This window comes from Anopheles stephensi, chromosome 3 (genome assembly GCF_013141755.1).
Source record: "Anopheles stephensi strain Indian chromosome 3, UCI_ANSTEP_V1.0, whole genome shotgun sequence".
Classification (NCBI taxonomy): Eukaryota; Metazoa; Arthropoda; class Insecta; order Diptera; family Culicidae; genus Anopheles; species Anopheles stephensi.
Genome location: NC_050203.1, coordinates 79,935,540 through 79,952,726, shown reverse-complemented (window position 1 = coordinate 79,952,726; position 17,187 = coordinate 79,935,540). Strand labels below are relative to the sequence as shown.

Sequence of the window (17,187 nt, the reverse complement as noted above, 5' to 3'; positions counted from 1 at the left end):
GAATCGAGCCCCCTTTCCAGACATTGCGGGCCAACGCGCCTAAGCTCCGTCTCGAATGGTACGATGAACGGTGCTGAAAGTGTGCTCCAAGCTCCCCCCTTTTAATGCATATTGTGGTGAGCAGGTGGTGCAGTCGAAGTTCTAGTTCTCAGTTCGTTTTTCACACCTTCTACACTAGAACGTTGCCGTTACGAGTTGGCCGCGTAGAACTGCTGCAGCAGTAATACTTATTAGCTTCGGTTTCGGGATAGAGTCGGAGGGCCAACCCCTTACGAAGACCCAACCTCATAAGCTGCATAAGCCGCTTCATCAGCAGGACTCCAACTGTAACGAATATCGGGAGAATATCGAACCGGATCCGATCCGGTTGAAGCGCTAGCCGGGCAAGATTCTGCCGGACCGTGGCTAAGAAAACTCAAGGCGATCGAGATTTGTGAAAGGTGGTTTCTTAAGATATGCAGCTTATGCGCATGTCCGCGTAAGTCGGCGGATGCGGAGAACAATATTACCAACCTTTGTCTTCCTTTTCTTCTTCCTTTCTGCCCGTCCCCTGGCCGTGATTGCGGAGCAGCACCAGAAAAGGTACCAGAGATTAAGCAATTTTTGTAAAACCTGTTTTCGGAACCAACTCTTTCCCTTCTTGCCTGATACACCACCCTGATGATGCAGACATGTTCTGCCGAGATCCCCCCCCACACCGATCCCCGCATAATGAGCGTGCAGCGTTCGCGAAATCGGGAGCGTGTTCTTCCGAGTTCGCGAATCGAACCCGTTGGCGTGCTGGTGAGAATGTGTTAATGATGCGCTGAAGGACAGACCAATTTCTTGTGCGGCTTCGGGAGTCTGCCGCACTCTTGTTTCGCTTGGCAGCTAGTTTACAGTGGCAATCGTGCCTGTGTGTGTGTGTGTGTGTTTTTGTGAGAGAAACAATGCTACTTTACCTTTTTACTCTTAAGAATCAGTGAGCACAACATCAAAGCGCATCGAGTGATCTTTATGCTGCGCAGGAGGTTCCCTCGTAGTTCTTGGCGCGATTCGGCGGCAATCGCAATGATCATTGTGTGCTTTTGCTTTTCCAGTGGAATAGGCAGCAGCTTTCGAAGGATCGAGCATATGTAGTGTGTGTGTGTTAGTGTTTTTTGTGTAATTTAATACAGTGATTTAGTTGTGGAGAGAAGCAGCGAAGGAACGAGGCTTCCAGTCAACACCGTCCAGAGCGTATGCGGCGTGTGCGGAGCGCGAAAGAAGAGCAGTAAAATTGTTCACCACAAGAAGTGTGCGCGCTTTGGTGCTGAGTGTGAGCGGTTAGGTTTGTTCGTGGCCCTCCGGTGGCGGTCGTTGGGCATCCGCGAAATCCCCCACTTCCGATGATTCCGTGCGTGAGTCTCACGGAGAGCAGTGTCCTTGGGAATATGAAAGAACGCGTTAAAGAGATGCGCGTGTTCGGGTGTCGCTTGAATTTCTGGAACAATGTAACGCTGAACTTCGGTAGCAATAAGGGTAAGTGTGCCGACCCCTGGAAGAATCTAATAAGTGCAGTTAATTGCGATAAGATCGCGGTTCTTTACGGCGAAGATGTGGTGGTGAATGCTTCAATTTCCGCAAATCGTATCATCAGCAATTCTAGGTCTGGTAATGGGTTCAATGAGCATAAAAGTAAACGTGTACACTTCCTCCCCCTGTCTCCCATATCGGTGGTAATTGTGGATTAATTTAATGTGCCTTCTGTGGTCCGATGTTTAGAATTAGCCGCTTCCAGAGCTTCAATTATCGAAAGCGGAGGGTAACTAAATACCATTGCTGATATTAATAGCCATGATGAAGTGTGTTCTGAAGGGTGGTCCGTCGTAAGGCCGTGCTACATAAACGGGAGCATTACAGGGAGAGATCGCTTCCTCTTTTTTTCTCCACTCCTTCACCACTGCTACCCTTCACCATCTATCGATTGGATTGGATTGCGCAAGCGAATCGATCTTTCACGAACCGGAGGTTCGGTTTGGAAGCGTACAGCGATGTCTTCCCCCGTTTTAGGACCCGTTAAGCCTCACGCCCGAGTACGCCCGTGGGAGGTCAACAGGGAAACGGGCGGGGGTGCGATGCAGTCATTAATTATCTGAAATCAATTACCCATGCTCACGATGCAGACATCGGGAAACATGGTTTACGATTTCATCGAGTGCGCGCACATGGAGTACGAGAGATAGATATATAGAGTGGCCCGGTGGTCGATTCGCTACACCCGTGGTCATAACACACACACACGCGCGCAAACCGAACAAGAGAAAGAGTACATCTTGCCATGGGTCTGGTGATGGTGGTGGCCCCAAGGAGTTCAAGATGTATTCCGCCTGCTGGCGGAATCTGTCGGCGGGCGTCTCTGTTGTCTTGTCTAATAGCTGACACACACGGTTGTGTGGCTCGTGGTGTGGTCGAGCCGCGGCCCGTCCCATACTCTCTATCCGCGCTCACACACCGCGCATGTTTTGCATAATCGTGGCCACGCTAACGGTATTTAGGCGCTTAGTCGGATTGAAGCCGACCAAAGTCACTGAGACGCCGATCGATGAACCGTGGAGAATGGTGTCCGCGTTCGAAGGCATCTGCGATCGGAGTTCTCGCGCCCCATTCGAAATGGCGCCGCCGCACGATGAGGTGCAAAATTGGAAAGTGTTATTAGTGGAGCTGACATCGGAATAATTTTCCTGGAGAGGTGAAATGGTGGACGATTGCTTTTAACCTGTTACTGCAGGCTGAGAGGAAACATTGGCCAGAGTTCTTCAATTTGAAGAATCAGTTGGGGTTGGTCCAGAAATGAAGATCTCACAATTTTCTCGTCCACTTGCTACAACCGACCATCCAAACGCATCGAAAACCTCCGTATCCAAATATATTCCGGTAGCGGAACTAAAATGTAGAACAATTTCCACTTAATGGAAACCCATTACAAGGTGTGCCGTCCAACCTCTTCACCTGACTTCGGCCGGAAATGGTACACTCAAACGCTCAATGAATGACGAGAGCCTTCCGACGATACGTACGTACGTTAGAATTATGAATGACGGGCAAGAACATCACGGACCGGGCTTCCCGGTGTACACGGGGACGCCTTTGGTAACGAGGTAAAGGTTAAAAGCTGCCCTGTCATCCTGTGGCAACGAATATCGAACTACGGCAGCGTGTGGAGTGGTCGGTTAGCATCGGTTGTTCCTGCAAACGCGCGTGGAATTGGTTCAATTTGGACCCTTTCGCCTTGGTCCTCGGGCCGCAATCCTAACCCCATTCCAATTGCCAGCGCTAAACGCTGTTTAATCGATAGCGCTAGCGAACTCCACAACATCCTGCCAACTGGGTTGTGTACACACCCCATGGCCTGTGGTAAAAGCCCGTGCTCTTCTCAACCTGCTAGTAGAGTGGCCTGATTAGTTCCATTCCTCGTAGCGTTCTTTAACCTTGCTCTGGTGGTCGAGGTACTAAAATTAAATATTGAAACGTGCTTGTTCGTAATGCTTCAAACCTGCGCCAAGCAAATGCGTGTGTGTTAACAAATAAAAAAACAATTTATAGAGCACCTAAACCGGGTGTAGGAATCTCATCGGAAGGAATATTGGAAGGAGCGTAAGATGAGACCGCGGCTGCAAATTAACTCATTTCCCATGACAGGTGGTGGTGTCTTCTTGGTTGCGTTTGGACGGCGATCGAAGCACGATCTGTTGCTTCATTTGAATAGGTCTGCTGATTGAGGCTCCTTAATCTCGGCAGGATGGGTTCTTCTGCTATGTATTCTTTGCCGTAACTTGGGCTTTGAGCATCAAGGGAGATGTTCCCATCGCCATTCACCGCACGCTTAGAGTTTCGTTTTATGAATCGCTGTAAATTTATCGCACCGCACCGCGCCACCATCTTCACCATCCCAGCTTCGTCTCGTCTATTCTCCAACAAAACCCTTACACCTGGTGTGAAGTGTCTATTTTTTAACCAGTCACTTAACAACACCATTCCCGCGGTGTATCGATAGCACTGTGCGCTCGATCAACGCCCCGGTTAAGATATGCAAATCGGATGCCACCAACCATGGGGCCGGGAGTGAGGGAGAGACCGAAAGCAATCAGCTGCGACGCATGAGGCACGTTGCGCCTTCTTTATGGACAAGTGACAACCCGAAAGAAGGAACCCCGAGTTCACCCAGGGCTCAGATCTTCGATGGCTGCTCAAAAGCACCATTTTGCAGTTGTCACGTTTCACGTGTGAGGTTAATGGCGGGCTTCCACCATCTGCATCCCGGATAAAAGGGCTCCCCCACTAATGTATGCAGTGATAGGCATCGGATGCATCCCAACGGGTGGTGTGCGCGTGCCTGAAGCTCATCGCGCTCCTCGTTAGCAGCAGCCATTAGTTCTTAACGATTTACTCCGCCAGGGGAAATTTATATCGGGAAGCACCAGGGTTGGATGATGCTGTCTTTTGAATCTAGCACTAATGCTGTATTTTTTTATTGATCTTTCTCTTTTTAGGTAAGTTTAACGTCCATGACGGTGTCCATGATCTCCAAAATCCACGTCGGAAGAATATGAAAAGGCAAGGGTATGAGAACCGAACATCTCTCGGAGATATCTCGAACACCGCGAATGTCGGTCGTAAAATGGTAAACTTTATCGTGGGCCTCATTCGTTCGATTCGCCGCTATGCGTAATTACTGTTAATGGCGGCGGTATATGTCATGCGACGGAATATGACACACGCGCTGGACGGGTGTTGCACGCATGTATGTCTGTAGAAACGCATTTCCATTTCCAGATACGCTTCGCGGCTCGTTAGAGCTTGTACCATTTTCAATACCGCATTGTAACACCCGTGATGATGAAGCCGATTGAAACGTTCACCAGGTTTACCACCGGATCGTGTTCCATGCCCCACTACATCCATTCCCCTACCTTCAAATCACACCATTCGACCTGTTGTTGTTGGTCGAGCATCGTCGTTCAACGGTGGTGAAAATTTCGATGTAACTCCGAACGAAACGATGAAACGCTGGAAAAAGGCGCCCAAATGTAGGCATTCCGTGTACGCCGTGTGTGTGTGTTTTTCGGTGAGGTTTTTGCACCTGCTAGCGTCCCCATCATCACCATCGACACCGCAGCTGTTTGCAACGCAATAAATCCAATCAAGCCGGTGGTTAGCGGTCCGTGTTCGAACCCCAACACCTGTAGCGCTTGTAACGACGCATGGTGTGCGTTCCCTTGCAAGCAGAGGAGGTCTTCTACTACCGACGCGAAAAAAAGCCCCGACTGGAAGTAATAAAAATGTCACCCTTTGCCCCTTTTTACCTTCCGGCCAATTCATGTCACTTCGATGGGTTGACGTAGCCTGAAGTATCCTTTTTTTGAGACGAGGGGGCGTACGCATGACAGAGGTTGATCGGGGTCGCGTTCTGAGTTTGCAAGGGGTCGTAACGAAACGTTGGTGCACTGTAAACTGGGTGATTATTGATTGACTTGTTGAGGCAGTTGGCTACATCTACACCTTCAAGGGTTGTAGAATTGAACGGACAAGGGTGGGGTGATACCTTCTGCCGCGAAGAAGTGTTTGATAAGAGGCTCAATCGAACAAGGGGGATAGGATAGGGGGAAGCGTATCTGCTGCCACAAGTGTGGTGGAGCTCAATAAAACAATAAATCGATCATTTTACGGGCGGTGATGGTGTGGCGTATGGCGCTAATGTAATGGCACGCACGCCACTCGTTTGTTAGAGATTTTAGATTTTCGCTTGTGCGCTCTCCTCCTCACTGATTTGAAGCTTTTTATTGGAGCTGATCGGGAAGGATTTGGTCCAATCTGGGGCGGAAGAGTTTTTGGGCATCGTAAAACATTATAGCTTAGTTTGAGTTTTTTATAGCAAAACTCTTGTTAGTTTAGACGAAGGGTAAGGGTTGTTGTTGTAACAGCTTAGGTGTTCTGAATGAAGTTTAATGATGATATTGCATATTTTGCTAAGAACCTTAACGAAAAGAGATAACTGGCTAGCTGTCAAAGATGTCATTCAACCCGACACGACTCCAGTTTCATCCTTTTGTGACCTAACAAGAAAGCCTAAATGTGGGAGAAGATTATGGCACAAAGGAAACGTCCTGTGTAATCGTCTGCTTTGTGTGTGTATGCTGCAGAGTCCTGCCGTCTTGTGTATCATCCATGTGCTGAACCTCGAAGGGACCCGGTAATTTGTAGAACAAACATTGACCTCTCTCTTCAGCCTTTGCTCTTGCGCTGAAGGAAACTTGATGGAAATGAGATTTTTTGTTGTTGTGCTGCTTTGCTTTCGATATAACAACACCCATTCATCCATCAATCATCGCGCTTCGCGCTTGTGACTGCAGACGCATGCAATGCGCCAACCGTCTGCAACGCCGTCCCGATATATGCGTCACACTACCGAACCTGGGTTGGAAAATTGGTGGCTCTTTTCTCTCCGAACGGCTTTACCACGGGGTCGATCGATATCGACACCTTTCAATCTACGGTTTCAAAATAAAATGCGTGTCGATCGAGAAGATGTGTAATGTGAAGAGGATGAAGTGGTGAAGGTGGTGTATTGCGCTGGCTGGGAAACACCGTCCGGACGGAATCACAGACGCATTTGTTAAATGGGAGCTGGATGAAGGAAAGAAGCGCGCACTGTATGAGATCTCCATAATCCAAACACACAAAAAAAAAAAGAACGGGCCGGACAGCGATGGATGCAATCTTGTCGCTTCAATCTCAGAATCGAAGCGCAGAGAGGGCGAACGAGAGAACGTTTTAACGGGATGCATCGGGTTCCTGGAACGATTCGACGGGAAAGCAGTAACATAAAACCTGGTGGACCATGTTGTTCTTTTATGGGCGGAGGAGGACTGGTGCAAAAGGTCAGCAGTAACCTAAAGAGGGTAAATAACCTCAATTTTAGGTTGCTGTTGTTGAAAGAACGGCTCTGGGGAAGGCAAATCAGACAATAGATAGGAACAGAGAGAACGGATCGAAGAGAGAATGGTCGAAGGTCGGAATGTGTTTCATCCGATGACAGCTGACGAGCGGAAGAAGCATCAGCTCGGATTCGGATTTGAATTATCATTATCCTCTTATATATCTGGTCGGATATCAGATCTCTTGGGCTCGTCTTGAGAATCCCCGATACAGGACATGTAATTTGTTCGACCGAGATCTAGTTTCAGCCCCGACAATCCTGTTATAGCTTGAGACATGCACCCGATTATGTCATTTGTATAGCTTCTTCAACTGGGAGCGAATGTCACCATTAAGCTTGATCGATCTTGATCTTACGACACCTTCACACACCGAGCGCCGATCGTAGTTTTAACCGCAAAGTAAGACACTCTTTTCTAATTTCGTTAACCATCTCGCCGACAAGCGCTCGCCACCAAATTACAGTCTTATCACAACATCCGTAATGTTGTCTGATTGCAATCGTGGTGAAGGCGATTCTTCACCGACACAGTTCTCACATTGCAGATGGGAAATCAGATGAGGGAGCTTCTTCGTTTTTTTTTTGCGAACGCGCACGCCGTACGCCCCTGAGCATGCACAGAAGGAGGCAATTTAGATTGATAGGGGGTACACCACCAACCGCTCAATTTGTAAGCAATCTGTTGCAATGAACGTGCCTCGATATGTGCCAGCGCACTTTCGTCCGAGGTCGTCCTCCGTGGTGTGGCGCATTAGGATGGATAAACTGACGTTTAGGCACCGTTTTTTTTTTTTGGCGCGTCAATTGATGGTAAATGGTGTTTGTTGAAGCAGCATATTTTGCTTGAAGCCTAGTAATTGCGTTCGGTAGCTTCTTCTTGTCTGCACTTGTGACTTATATACTCTAAAGCGTGAAGAAAATATGACAGCTGACAGCGGGGTTGTTTGGCGAATTGATGCTGCTGCCGGCCCGATAACAATCTACGTCGACGTCTCTCACTCGGAATGCGTCATGTTGTAATGCGGCGACTCTCCAGTAGTGACCATCGCGGCTCTCTTTCTTTGGGGCATATGATTATCGTTCCCTGGTTCCTAGCTGAGCTGAGCTGGTGTTGCGTGAACAACAAAGCGTCCAAACAAAAAAACGCAACAAAGCAAAACCACTTCTCACACCGGGTGCTGTGAGTGTGTGTGTGTGTGTTGTTGCGTTATGACGCGCAGTTGGAACTCGCCACACGGAGCTCCCATCTTCACCGGAGGTGATGAACTGACCGATCCGATTTTTTAACGTTTAGCAACAAACATTTTGACCAAATGCACCAAAGACAGAGGCAAGAAAGAAAGGCAAAGCCCCAACTGGCACGTCTCAAGATACCAATTAGCGTGAGCACACACACACACTGTGAGCAGTGGGTAGAGATAAATGTTTTGGGGAGGTGATTTTTGGAGTGGGCACTTGGAGCTTTTGGGCTGAGCTGGCTGCTCGGTTGATAAAGCGAACGAGGGCTTTTGAACTCTTGCCCCACTCGAGCCTCGGCCCGAGTCCATTTATGCCAATTTTCTACCGCCAACTCGAGTGTAGCATATGGCGGAGGGTGGCGAGCCTTTCGTCTCTGTCAGCAGCTTTTTTCCGACAGGTCCGATAGATCCGACGATGGTTGGTGGTTGCTGTTTTGGCATTCATTTGTTTAGCCTTTTTTTTTTGGCACCCCAGGCAAAGCGAGCACTACCAGGGTGAAAGGGAAAGTGGTTTTTCGGCGATTTCGGCAATTTCGTCGGTGGAAACGAGCGAACCCCGTCGGTGAAAAGCGCGATGATTATGGGGTGCTGGAATGGTGTTGGAGCATTGGATTGTCGGAATCTATTTTCCCCATTTTTGGGGTCGCCGGTTCCGTGAACCGTTTACCGGAGTTTAGGGGAAGGAGAGTCACGCACGTCAGAGTCTTGCGTCATGCGTTTATCATTTCACCTTGCATAATTAAGGAAGCAAAACAGATTTCTCTCGTGGGAGAAGGAAAACTACTACTGATAGCAGATTTCCCTGGCCGCTTGACTATCCAGATATCCAGCAATTTAAGTCAGAAGAGAAAAATGGGGAAGCGCTCACCTCATTTTAAAAGGTCAAAAGGTCAAAAGCTGTTTTTAAGTTCCTGTTGGCGGTGTCGACTGTCATAAAGGGTCATGTATCTTACTGACTTGTCGCTTGCACGGACATTAAGCACGAATGGATACCGACTCCCCTATCCCAAAGGATACCAACAAACAAGAAGTGGTGGACATGTGACATACTTTCCCAGAGGTCACGCCGAGGCCGTCTAACGAAGCGGAGATGCAATAACTTGCAGCGCGGTTGCTTGTTCCGTGCTATCCATCTAGAAAAGGGCTAGAGAATGGTAAGTGCGCCATAATGCTAACGATGCATTTTGTGAGGCAAAGGCGTGGAGGACATCGAGGTGCGGTTTAATTATGTTCCAGCAAAATAGAGAGTGAAAGAGAGAGAGACAGATAATTCAAAGCATAGAAAACCGAGATTCCCGCAGATAGTAGCAGCAATGGGTAGGGGCCTTTCCGGAACTGCATCCTTCCACGAGGGAGAGTCGGACGACGACGATGCGTCGATTGATGGCGTGTAATCAGTTTGATAAAAAAAACGCCTCACGGAAGCGTGTGTGCAACCATGACACACACAAAGTACACACCATTGTAATATTATTTTAATCAACCTGTGCTTGATTGGCACGATGAATACCGAAGATCTGTTATCTGTGACGAGAAAGCGAAAGAAAGCAAAAACTGAGCAACAGCGACACATTGTTGCTACATGGGTATATCGTTGCCCAGATCGAAATTGAATGTTGGTGAAACATGATGGCGATTGCATGGCTAATGAGGGCATGCGATGTAAGGGAATGTAACATCCAATTTTAACCTCATTTAAAGAATCTTGAAAATCCGGAAGAATTTAAGTGTCATATCGCGCTTGAATTTCGATGTGATGCTCCAACGCTTCCCCGAAGAACTCAAGCCAATTTCCGTTCCATTTCGTTTCGCTCTCGAACGCTTCTCGATGGTTCACAGCTAGGCACTCGAAATGTCTGAGAGATATCTCGAATATCTTTCCCCATTTTCGTCACCACTCGCCGTCGTCGAAGCCTGCTAGGCATAGCGCCCCGCAGTGGAGATAGACAGACCTGGAGAGATGATGGACATGGTCGCTTTTGCATAGCTTCTTTCCTATCCCCAGTCGGTAGCAAATATGCGGGTTCGCACTCAGTTCAATACCCACCGCACAGCTCCCTATGTAAGAGCTCCCTGAGTACTGAGCTTGGGCAAAAAAAAAAAAACACGAAATGGCGCCATTTATTTCGCTCCACACGAAGAAGACTCTTCTGCAAGGCAGTTTGAAGTGAATCGCAAACTTCTACCGCGAACACAGCGAACCAAACCATTACTACAGGAAAACCAATTCTTTGGAGCTGCTCTTGCTGGTTGCTACACCACTACCACTGCTCTAGTGGGGAGTACTCTGCTCTGCTCTACTATTCGGTTCGCTCCGGGCCGCGCTTCAACTGCAGATGCATCTCTTGTGTGCTCTTGTTTTTCTTTCCCTTTTTCTTTTCCTAAACGCACGATATTTTCTCATCACGATCACGGTTGTTTTGGGGGCTGAAGCTGGGGCTGTTCCAATGCAGGCTGTTGTTGTTGTTGTTGTTGTTCTGCCGCTTATTGTGCTGTGCTCGTGTATTCGTGATTGTTGTGTTGGGTAGTGTTACAACCACCACCATCAGCAGCAGCAGTGTGCGCAACATTTCGGGCCCCTTCGCCCAACGTCCTCCGCACCCCCTCCCACCACCAAGTGTGGAGCATTTTCCAACCAAATCTTGCACCTTGGATGCGCCGGTGAGAAATGGGGAAAAGGGTGGTGGGGTGTGAGCGAGAAGTGGAACAAACCGAGTGGCAAAGCGCCTAGAGAGATATCTAGACCCCCCTCCCCCCCCCGCCGCCGTACACGTCGTGTGTCGAGTGGAACAATGCGCCATGTCGAAAAGTAAAAGCTGGTGAGCAGTCGGCCAGTTTCCACCGAGCGACTTCACCGTGCGGTACGACGTGGTGTGTCTCTGTCAGTTTGGTTCGTGTTAGTTTTTCCGTACGGGAAACAGAAAGGTGGCTTCGCGCTGTCGACGATCGTTTTCGCTTTCCAGTGTCACCGGGCTTGCTACCCTTGACTCTCGACGGCTACAACTTCTACGCACTCTACCTTCTAGGTGGACGAGTCTGATTGAAGTCAGAAGCGTGCGAGAGAGGTGTCACACAACATCATAAAAGTTCTTGAACGCGCTAGAAACACAACCGGGGGGGGAGTGTTCTGGAGATTGACGTGAGGGCACACGACTGCACCTGCTTGTAGTAGCCGTCACCTGCGAGTTAGACGATCGTAGTGTTTGGTCTGGGGAAAAAAAGTGAAGGGGAGAGATACACCACAGTGCAGTTGGATGTTCAGCCAGTGCAGCCAGTGTTTAGAATCGGAAATTAGTCGTCCGTTGTCTGGTGTACCACACGGTTAGAACAACACACACTGGCGGCCGAGTGCTGGTCCGATATTCCTTCACATTTCTGTGGACATCCGGACATAGTACTGCTATAGAACTGGTAGTGAGACACACACCATAGAGCCATAAGGCGAGTTATCTCTCTGGCTCTCGCGCTTGTCTAAACAGTGAAGTTGCAGTAGTTGGCGTTCGAGCGACCCTGGCAAAGTTGGGACCGTCGCGTAAAGTAGTGCACAACTGATAAGGGAAGCGCCCGCAGAAACCTCCCATCAGCAATCATTTTATCATCGTAGTGCAAAAAAAAATAAGGGCGCCCACCGGAGATCGGTTAGCAGCCCCCCAAATGCTAGAGTGAAGTGGCGGTTGTTGTGTTGCCTATTACTTTACATTATTCTTGCAGTTTGCCGTTGTCGCGGCGCTGGTTGTCTATTTTTATCTCTTCGTTGTTGTTTTGGTTTTCGTGCTCCGGGCTGGTGCTGTTACTACCGCTTCAACGCCCCACCGTTGTGAAAGTGGGTGGTCGTGTGGTTGCATATATGTGTGTTTGCGGGTGCGGGTGCTCTCTGTTGCAATATCAATATCCACCAAGTGTGTGTGTGTCTGTGTGTCTATGCTTCAGTGTGGTGCGGTGGTGCGACAAGGAAAAGCGAAGAAGTTCCGCGTAGAGGGCAGAACTACGTGTGATCGACCACGGTATCGGCGGAGTCGCGGTGAAGAAGGCGCCCAGTGCTCAAGCGTAACCGTGCGCACGGAGCGTTCGTCGAAGCAATGACGCTGCTCTCGGTCTGGAGACTAGGTAAGCCACCTGTACGCAAGGTGTCCCAATATCGCTTTTTGATACAGTTGCGCAGAGAGAGAGAGAGAGAGAAAAAGAGAGAGAGCGATCCAGAGCACCTAATGCACTCCCAGCGCGCGCGGACATTTCGAAATCAAATTAATGCAAATGTATCCTACCCGTCGTCGAGTGTTGTAGAAGTCGTCCAGTTTTAGCCCGGTTTGCCCGGTCGATTGCCAACAATGTCGCTAATTTCGCCAACAAAGTGCCCACCCGGGTGATCGTTGTTTCACGCCTCACAACACACCGTCGTCAAGTAAAGGTTTGGGAGCGACACTTGCGCGACGGCCATTGTTTCGAAAAGCCTCACGGTGGCGGACGGTGGCTTGTGAGGAGGGGGTAGGGAAAATGTCAACCTCTGGGAGGCTGTCGCACCTCGAATCTCACGGCGATCCGCATTTGGCACAAAGCCTTCTAGGGTCTAGTGTGTGGTGTGCGCGCGCGCGCCTTCGGTGGGTATCATCTCAGAACTACGGCCCAAGGTGTCATTGGTACACGCCGGAGTTACACGGGAGTCAACTTACAACCTGTTCGTGTTCGAGGGAGCACACAGTCCTTGACGCGTCGCGTGTGGCTTTGTATATGCCAGCGGCTAAGAAGGGGTGCCGTTGGGTCTAGAAGCCGGAGCACGCTCCCACACCTCCATGATGATGGCGATGTCCAGCCAGAGAGCTCGTCTCGATGCTCTCGGAATGGAAATCCAAATCACGAATTAACCTTTCGTGTGCTTGCCAGTCTGAGTTCTAGGGCGAGCTTTTGCCTCCCGCTAGCGAAGACAGCGTCGTCGTTGCCGCTTCTCCTTGTGCAACACGACTGCACGTTTCATAATCTCCCTTCGATCGGGCCTTTGGCCCAGAGTGCGATCGGCAGGCGATGTGGAGCCCCCCCCCCCCCCCCCCCCACAAACGACACCCATCACAGATCCTTCTACAGCCTCCCACAGCAGTGGTTGGGGCATCGCAATCGCCACCACGATTTGACCTCCGATGAGCTAACGCGTCGTGGGTCTTCTGTTCGATTGTGATTGTGGCTTGTGTTGTGTGTGCGCGAGCGAGATTTGGCCGAGATTCAGCCGATCGATAGGATTTATGAGTGTGCCAATTTTCGAATGCTCCTACTTCACCCGATCGAGTCAACGACGGGGTCAAATGGTTTCTCCGTCGTTCCCTTTAATGTCCAATCGGTAGGCTTCCATCGCATCAGGCTCCAGCTCAGTGTAGGGTCATGAGATCGTACCCGATGAGCGGTTCACTTTCAGGCGCAGAGAAATTAAGAGCTGCAGCTCTAAAACTGCTAGAGGCTCGGCATGGCGTGGAAGAAGATTGGCGTAGTGTAGTGTACCCTGTTGGTAACCTTTGTTTTTGTGTATCCAGCAATTTCATCAACGTCCACCACATTTGTTATGCTCGAGCGTGTCTCCTTTCGGCGTGCGGCTCTAGCATTTTCGATGGCTGCTTGTTGATCTCGGTTGTTTCACTTTCCGTTCGATTGCTAGTTTTTGAGGCACGGCCGCGTCGGTAAGGTAAATCAATCTTCTGCGCGGGGCCCGAGTGAGCTGATCCTCTACTTATGCCCTCAGCTAATGAAGTGCAATTTACCCTAATTGATTCTGTCCATCACGTCTCGTTAGCGGTTGTTGTTTGATACTTTTTAAAAAAGGGCTACAATTGGGAGTGGGAGGACACCGAGAAAGGGTTTTCGATGGAAGATTTATTGTGGAGGATGAGGATAGCTAGCAGCTGCAAGGGAAAACATTTTTATCGATAGACGTAAATAATGACTCGATTGGATATGAAATGACGAGGAATACGAGGATCTTCTTGAGGTCAAAAAAAGATCAACAAATCTAAAGTCTCGGAAAAGAAAATCCTTCTGAGGCACTAATGACCAAGAAATAGTTGTCAAACAAAAGAATCGCAAGGCAAAAACGTTCTGTTCCCAGCTAGTAATAGCCCCAGGGTTGTGTATAATCTCCGTTTCTGTGTACCGCCATCCTTTTAATGATCCGCTTTGCAAACACTTCCTGAAACCTTCGAGATGACTGTGCAATTAGTGTCGCGATGCAGGACAGAACCACTGTATCCTGTCTCACAGCCCTCGATCCTCGATCGGACGACACTGGCGCACTCGGTGACATGTGTTCTGAGCCAAACATGTGTTAGTGCCTTAATTTGGCTCGCAGATTGTCACTGCAAAAGGGCAATTTTTCCAAACGAAGCGTCCCGTGGCCTACGTTGGTTCGCATTATCGCCGAGACGTCACCGAACGGCAACAGGTGAGACAATCTTTTATGGAACACATTACGGCCGGACAATTAATTCTATTTGGTTTAATGAGCAGTGACAACCGCTCGCGGCCAGACAAATGGCAGCAAGTTGCGGACAGGCTTTGCGGCGGCTTGCCCTAACTTAACGTCAGTTCCGAAGAGTGGGGGAGCGACCGGTGCGACTGACAACAATAATAATAGGATAATGCGACATCGTTTAACTGTGGGAGCTTGGCAGCTTCATGAGGAGTGGGAATTAGTGGGCGAGGAGGACTACCACCCGCATCATGGGTTGGGCAGGGCCAGAAGCTGCCGTTCCAACATCCATTTAGCGGTGCATATAAATTGCGCAAGCCGCATCTAATTCCACACCGTGAAGAAAAGCCAACGCCCGCCCCGGTGTGCTAAACGATTCTGACAGCTTTCAGGTGGGTAAGGAAGGAATCGTTGCGGGGAGGAGGGGAGCGGAGAGGGATTGGAGTGTTATACGAAGTTTAGGTTGTGGCAAATGGTGTGCGTTCCGTGCTCCCCGCTCACCCGCATTATAATTCTAGCATCAATTACACTCAAAAACACCAGACACCGCGTGCGGCGAGTGCTGTTTTATGTCTTGCTGTGTTAATTTTCATTTCATGTTACAACGATTCCGAACAAACACGACTTGTTCAGCGAGCGCACACAGACCGAGGGCTACGGTTGCGGCTGAATGATCGGGGAAGAGAAAACAATTGATTTCGTCTCCACCATATCGGAACAGTTGGGAGAAATTTCCTGTGAAGGAAATTTGAGTTCGTTGTTTTTCCGACTTCATTCATGTAGTCGGGCGGATACTTCGGAGTCTCGGCGAGAGATGTTTGCTGTTGGCGCTATGGGTGGGTGGGAGGTGAACCAGCATCGATGACCGGCATCATTGAACGCATACACATAACCTCACCGTGGTGGGGAGGGGGGGGGGGGTGTAACGCGCAAAACAGCGCTCTGGGTTTGTGGCATTTAATTTTCACTTTCACCCATCACAACACCTTAACACACCCGAGCGCAGTTTGAAATCGAATACCCACGGCGGCTTTCCGCCAGCTTTGGTACATCTCATCTGCCCTCCGGGTGTGTCCGCTGGGGGTTTGGATGTGAATGAAAATGCAATAGCGGTACTAGGCGTCCAACGGCGATATGGGAATGTATGGTCGTTGGATAGGTTGTTTTTATCAATTGCGATAGCAAATATTTAATGAGGCTTGTTACTAGGTACAGGTGTGGAGTGTGATGTTAACAGTAACATTTAACATCACACGCGTGGTGTGTTACTTTCTTCCAGAAGGATTATGATGAAACTTGAACTATGAAGGTGACCTTGTTGGGAGGACTTTCTATGCAATAGAGCACTGAAAGACTGATGCTTATATGAGACCTCAATCGAATTATCCGAGTTGAGTCCAGATCATTTCCAAAAATATTGCTCGATCAGGGCTCATAGCGTGAGGCTGGCCCTTCAGATCACTCTATTGACTTCAGAGGAATCTTCGAGTTTTCTGGTGTCATAGATTGGTCCAAAATGTCTGAGTTTTGTTCCAGAGGCATCGATTGATCTGGAGTATCGAAGTATCTCCGTAGAAAATGATTAAACTGGGATCACTGTAGAACACTCCACATAATGCTCTGATTTTCTCAGTTTATCTCTGACAAATCCGAGGATTTCCTATCGCTTATGGGTATCAGCATCAACGTCTTCTACAAGTCAACAGTTTACCAAAAAATCCAGATGCAATTTTTGGTGGGAATATCACAAGATCGTCTACTATGAGGTCAAAAATTTGCATACAATCTTTTTACGCCCCAAAACGTTAAAAAAAAAACAAGTCAACAATGACGTTAAATGAAACTGCGTGATGTAACGTTCACGATTTTAGGCTCACCTTTCGCATACCGCTTGGAAACCCGATGCGCCGGCGACCCTTATGCCGGATTGCGCACTCATTTAAACCGGTTGGATTACCCGATCGGTCCAGACAGCGTACACCGGATCGCATGATTACGTTGTGATAGTGCGTTGCAGTGAAGCTGTGTCTCGAGGCGTGCCTCAGGAGGACATTCCCCGTGCAAGACTCGCACCAAGCGTACTGCACACGTGGTGCGGCAATGTTTGCGAAAGTTCTCACTCTTACCATGCCCAACGAAACGTGGGCCCTTCACAGGTCCTCGATATCCGTTTCGCCATCGGCAGCAAAACTTTTAAATCAGGGTCGTAAAATAAAAGGCGCGAGACACCGAGTGGTGGAGCTGCTGGCTGCACTTGTCCGTTGTGCTACCGCGTCCGGCACGTTTCTTTGTGCATTTAGAAGACGCGCGGTGTTGATACTGTTTAATGAGTTTCGAGTGTTTTATGATGATTTATTAAGATTCCAAATTCAGCCGTTGGCCGCACGGTACAACGTGTGGCTTAGTGTCATTATGAGGTGCTTAGTAGTGGCAGCAGCAGTAGTAGTGGTGGCGATATCTCTGTACGCAAGACCTTCAAATGTGGTGGCTGTTAAAGTTAATGCTAAAGAAGCACGCCACAAGCGCTTGAACAGAGAGAGAGA

At 49.1% G+C, this 17,187-nt stretch overlaps 1 protein-coding gene across 13 annotated transcripts in view; it reads left to right on the top strand.

The window, feature by feature from the left end:
* Window positions 1-17,187, top strand: part of LOC118509155 (tyrosine-protein kinase Btk29A) — a 70,145-nt gene that overhangs the window by 37,130 nt on the left and 15,828 nt on the right. For 2 of the 13 annotated variants that reach the window (XM_036049397.1, XM_036049398.1), the window contains exon 2: window positions 1,080-1,500. The exons of 10 other annotated variants lie outside the window; for them this stretch is intronic. In XM_036049397.1, the coding sequence (XP_035905290.1) occupies window positions 1,368-1,500 (133 nt within the window). In that variant the 5' untranslated portion in view covers window positions 1,080-1,367. Of the gene's footprint in view, window positions 1-1,079; window positions 1,501-11,036; window positions 11,087-11,907; window positions 12,304-17,187 lie in introns of those variants that run through there. One more of the 13 variants, XM_036049399.1, reaches the window with a different exon arrangement.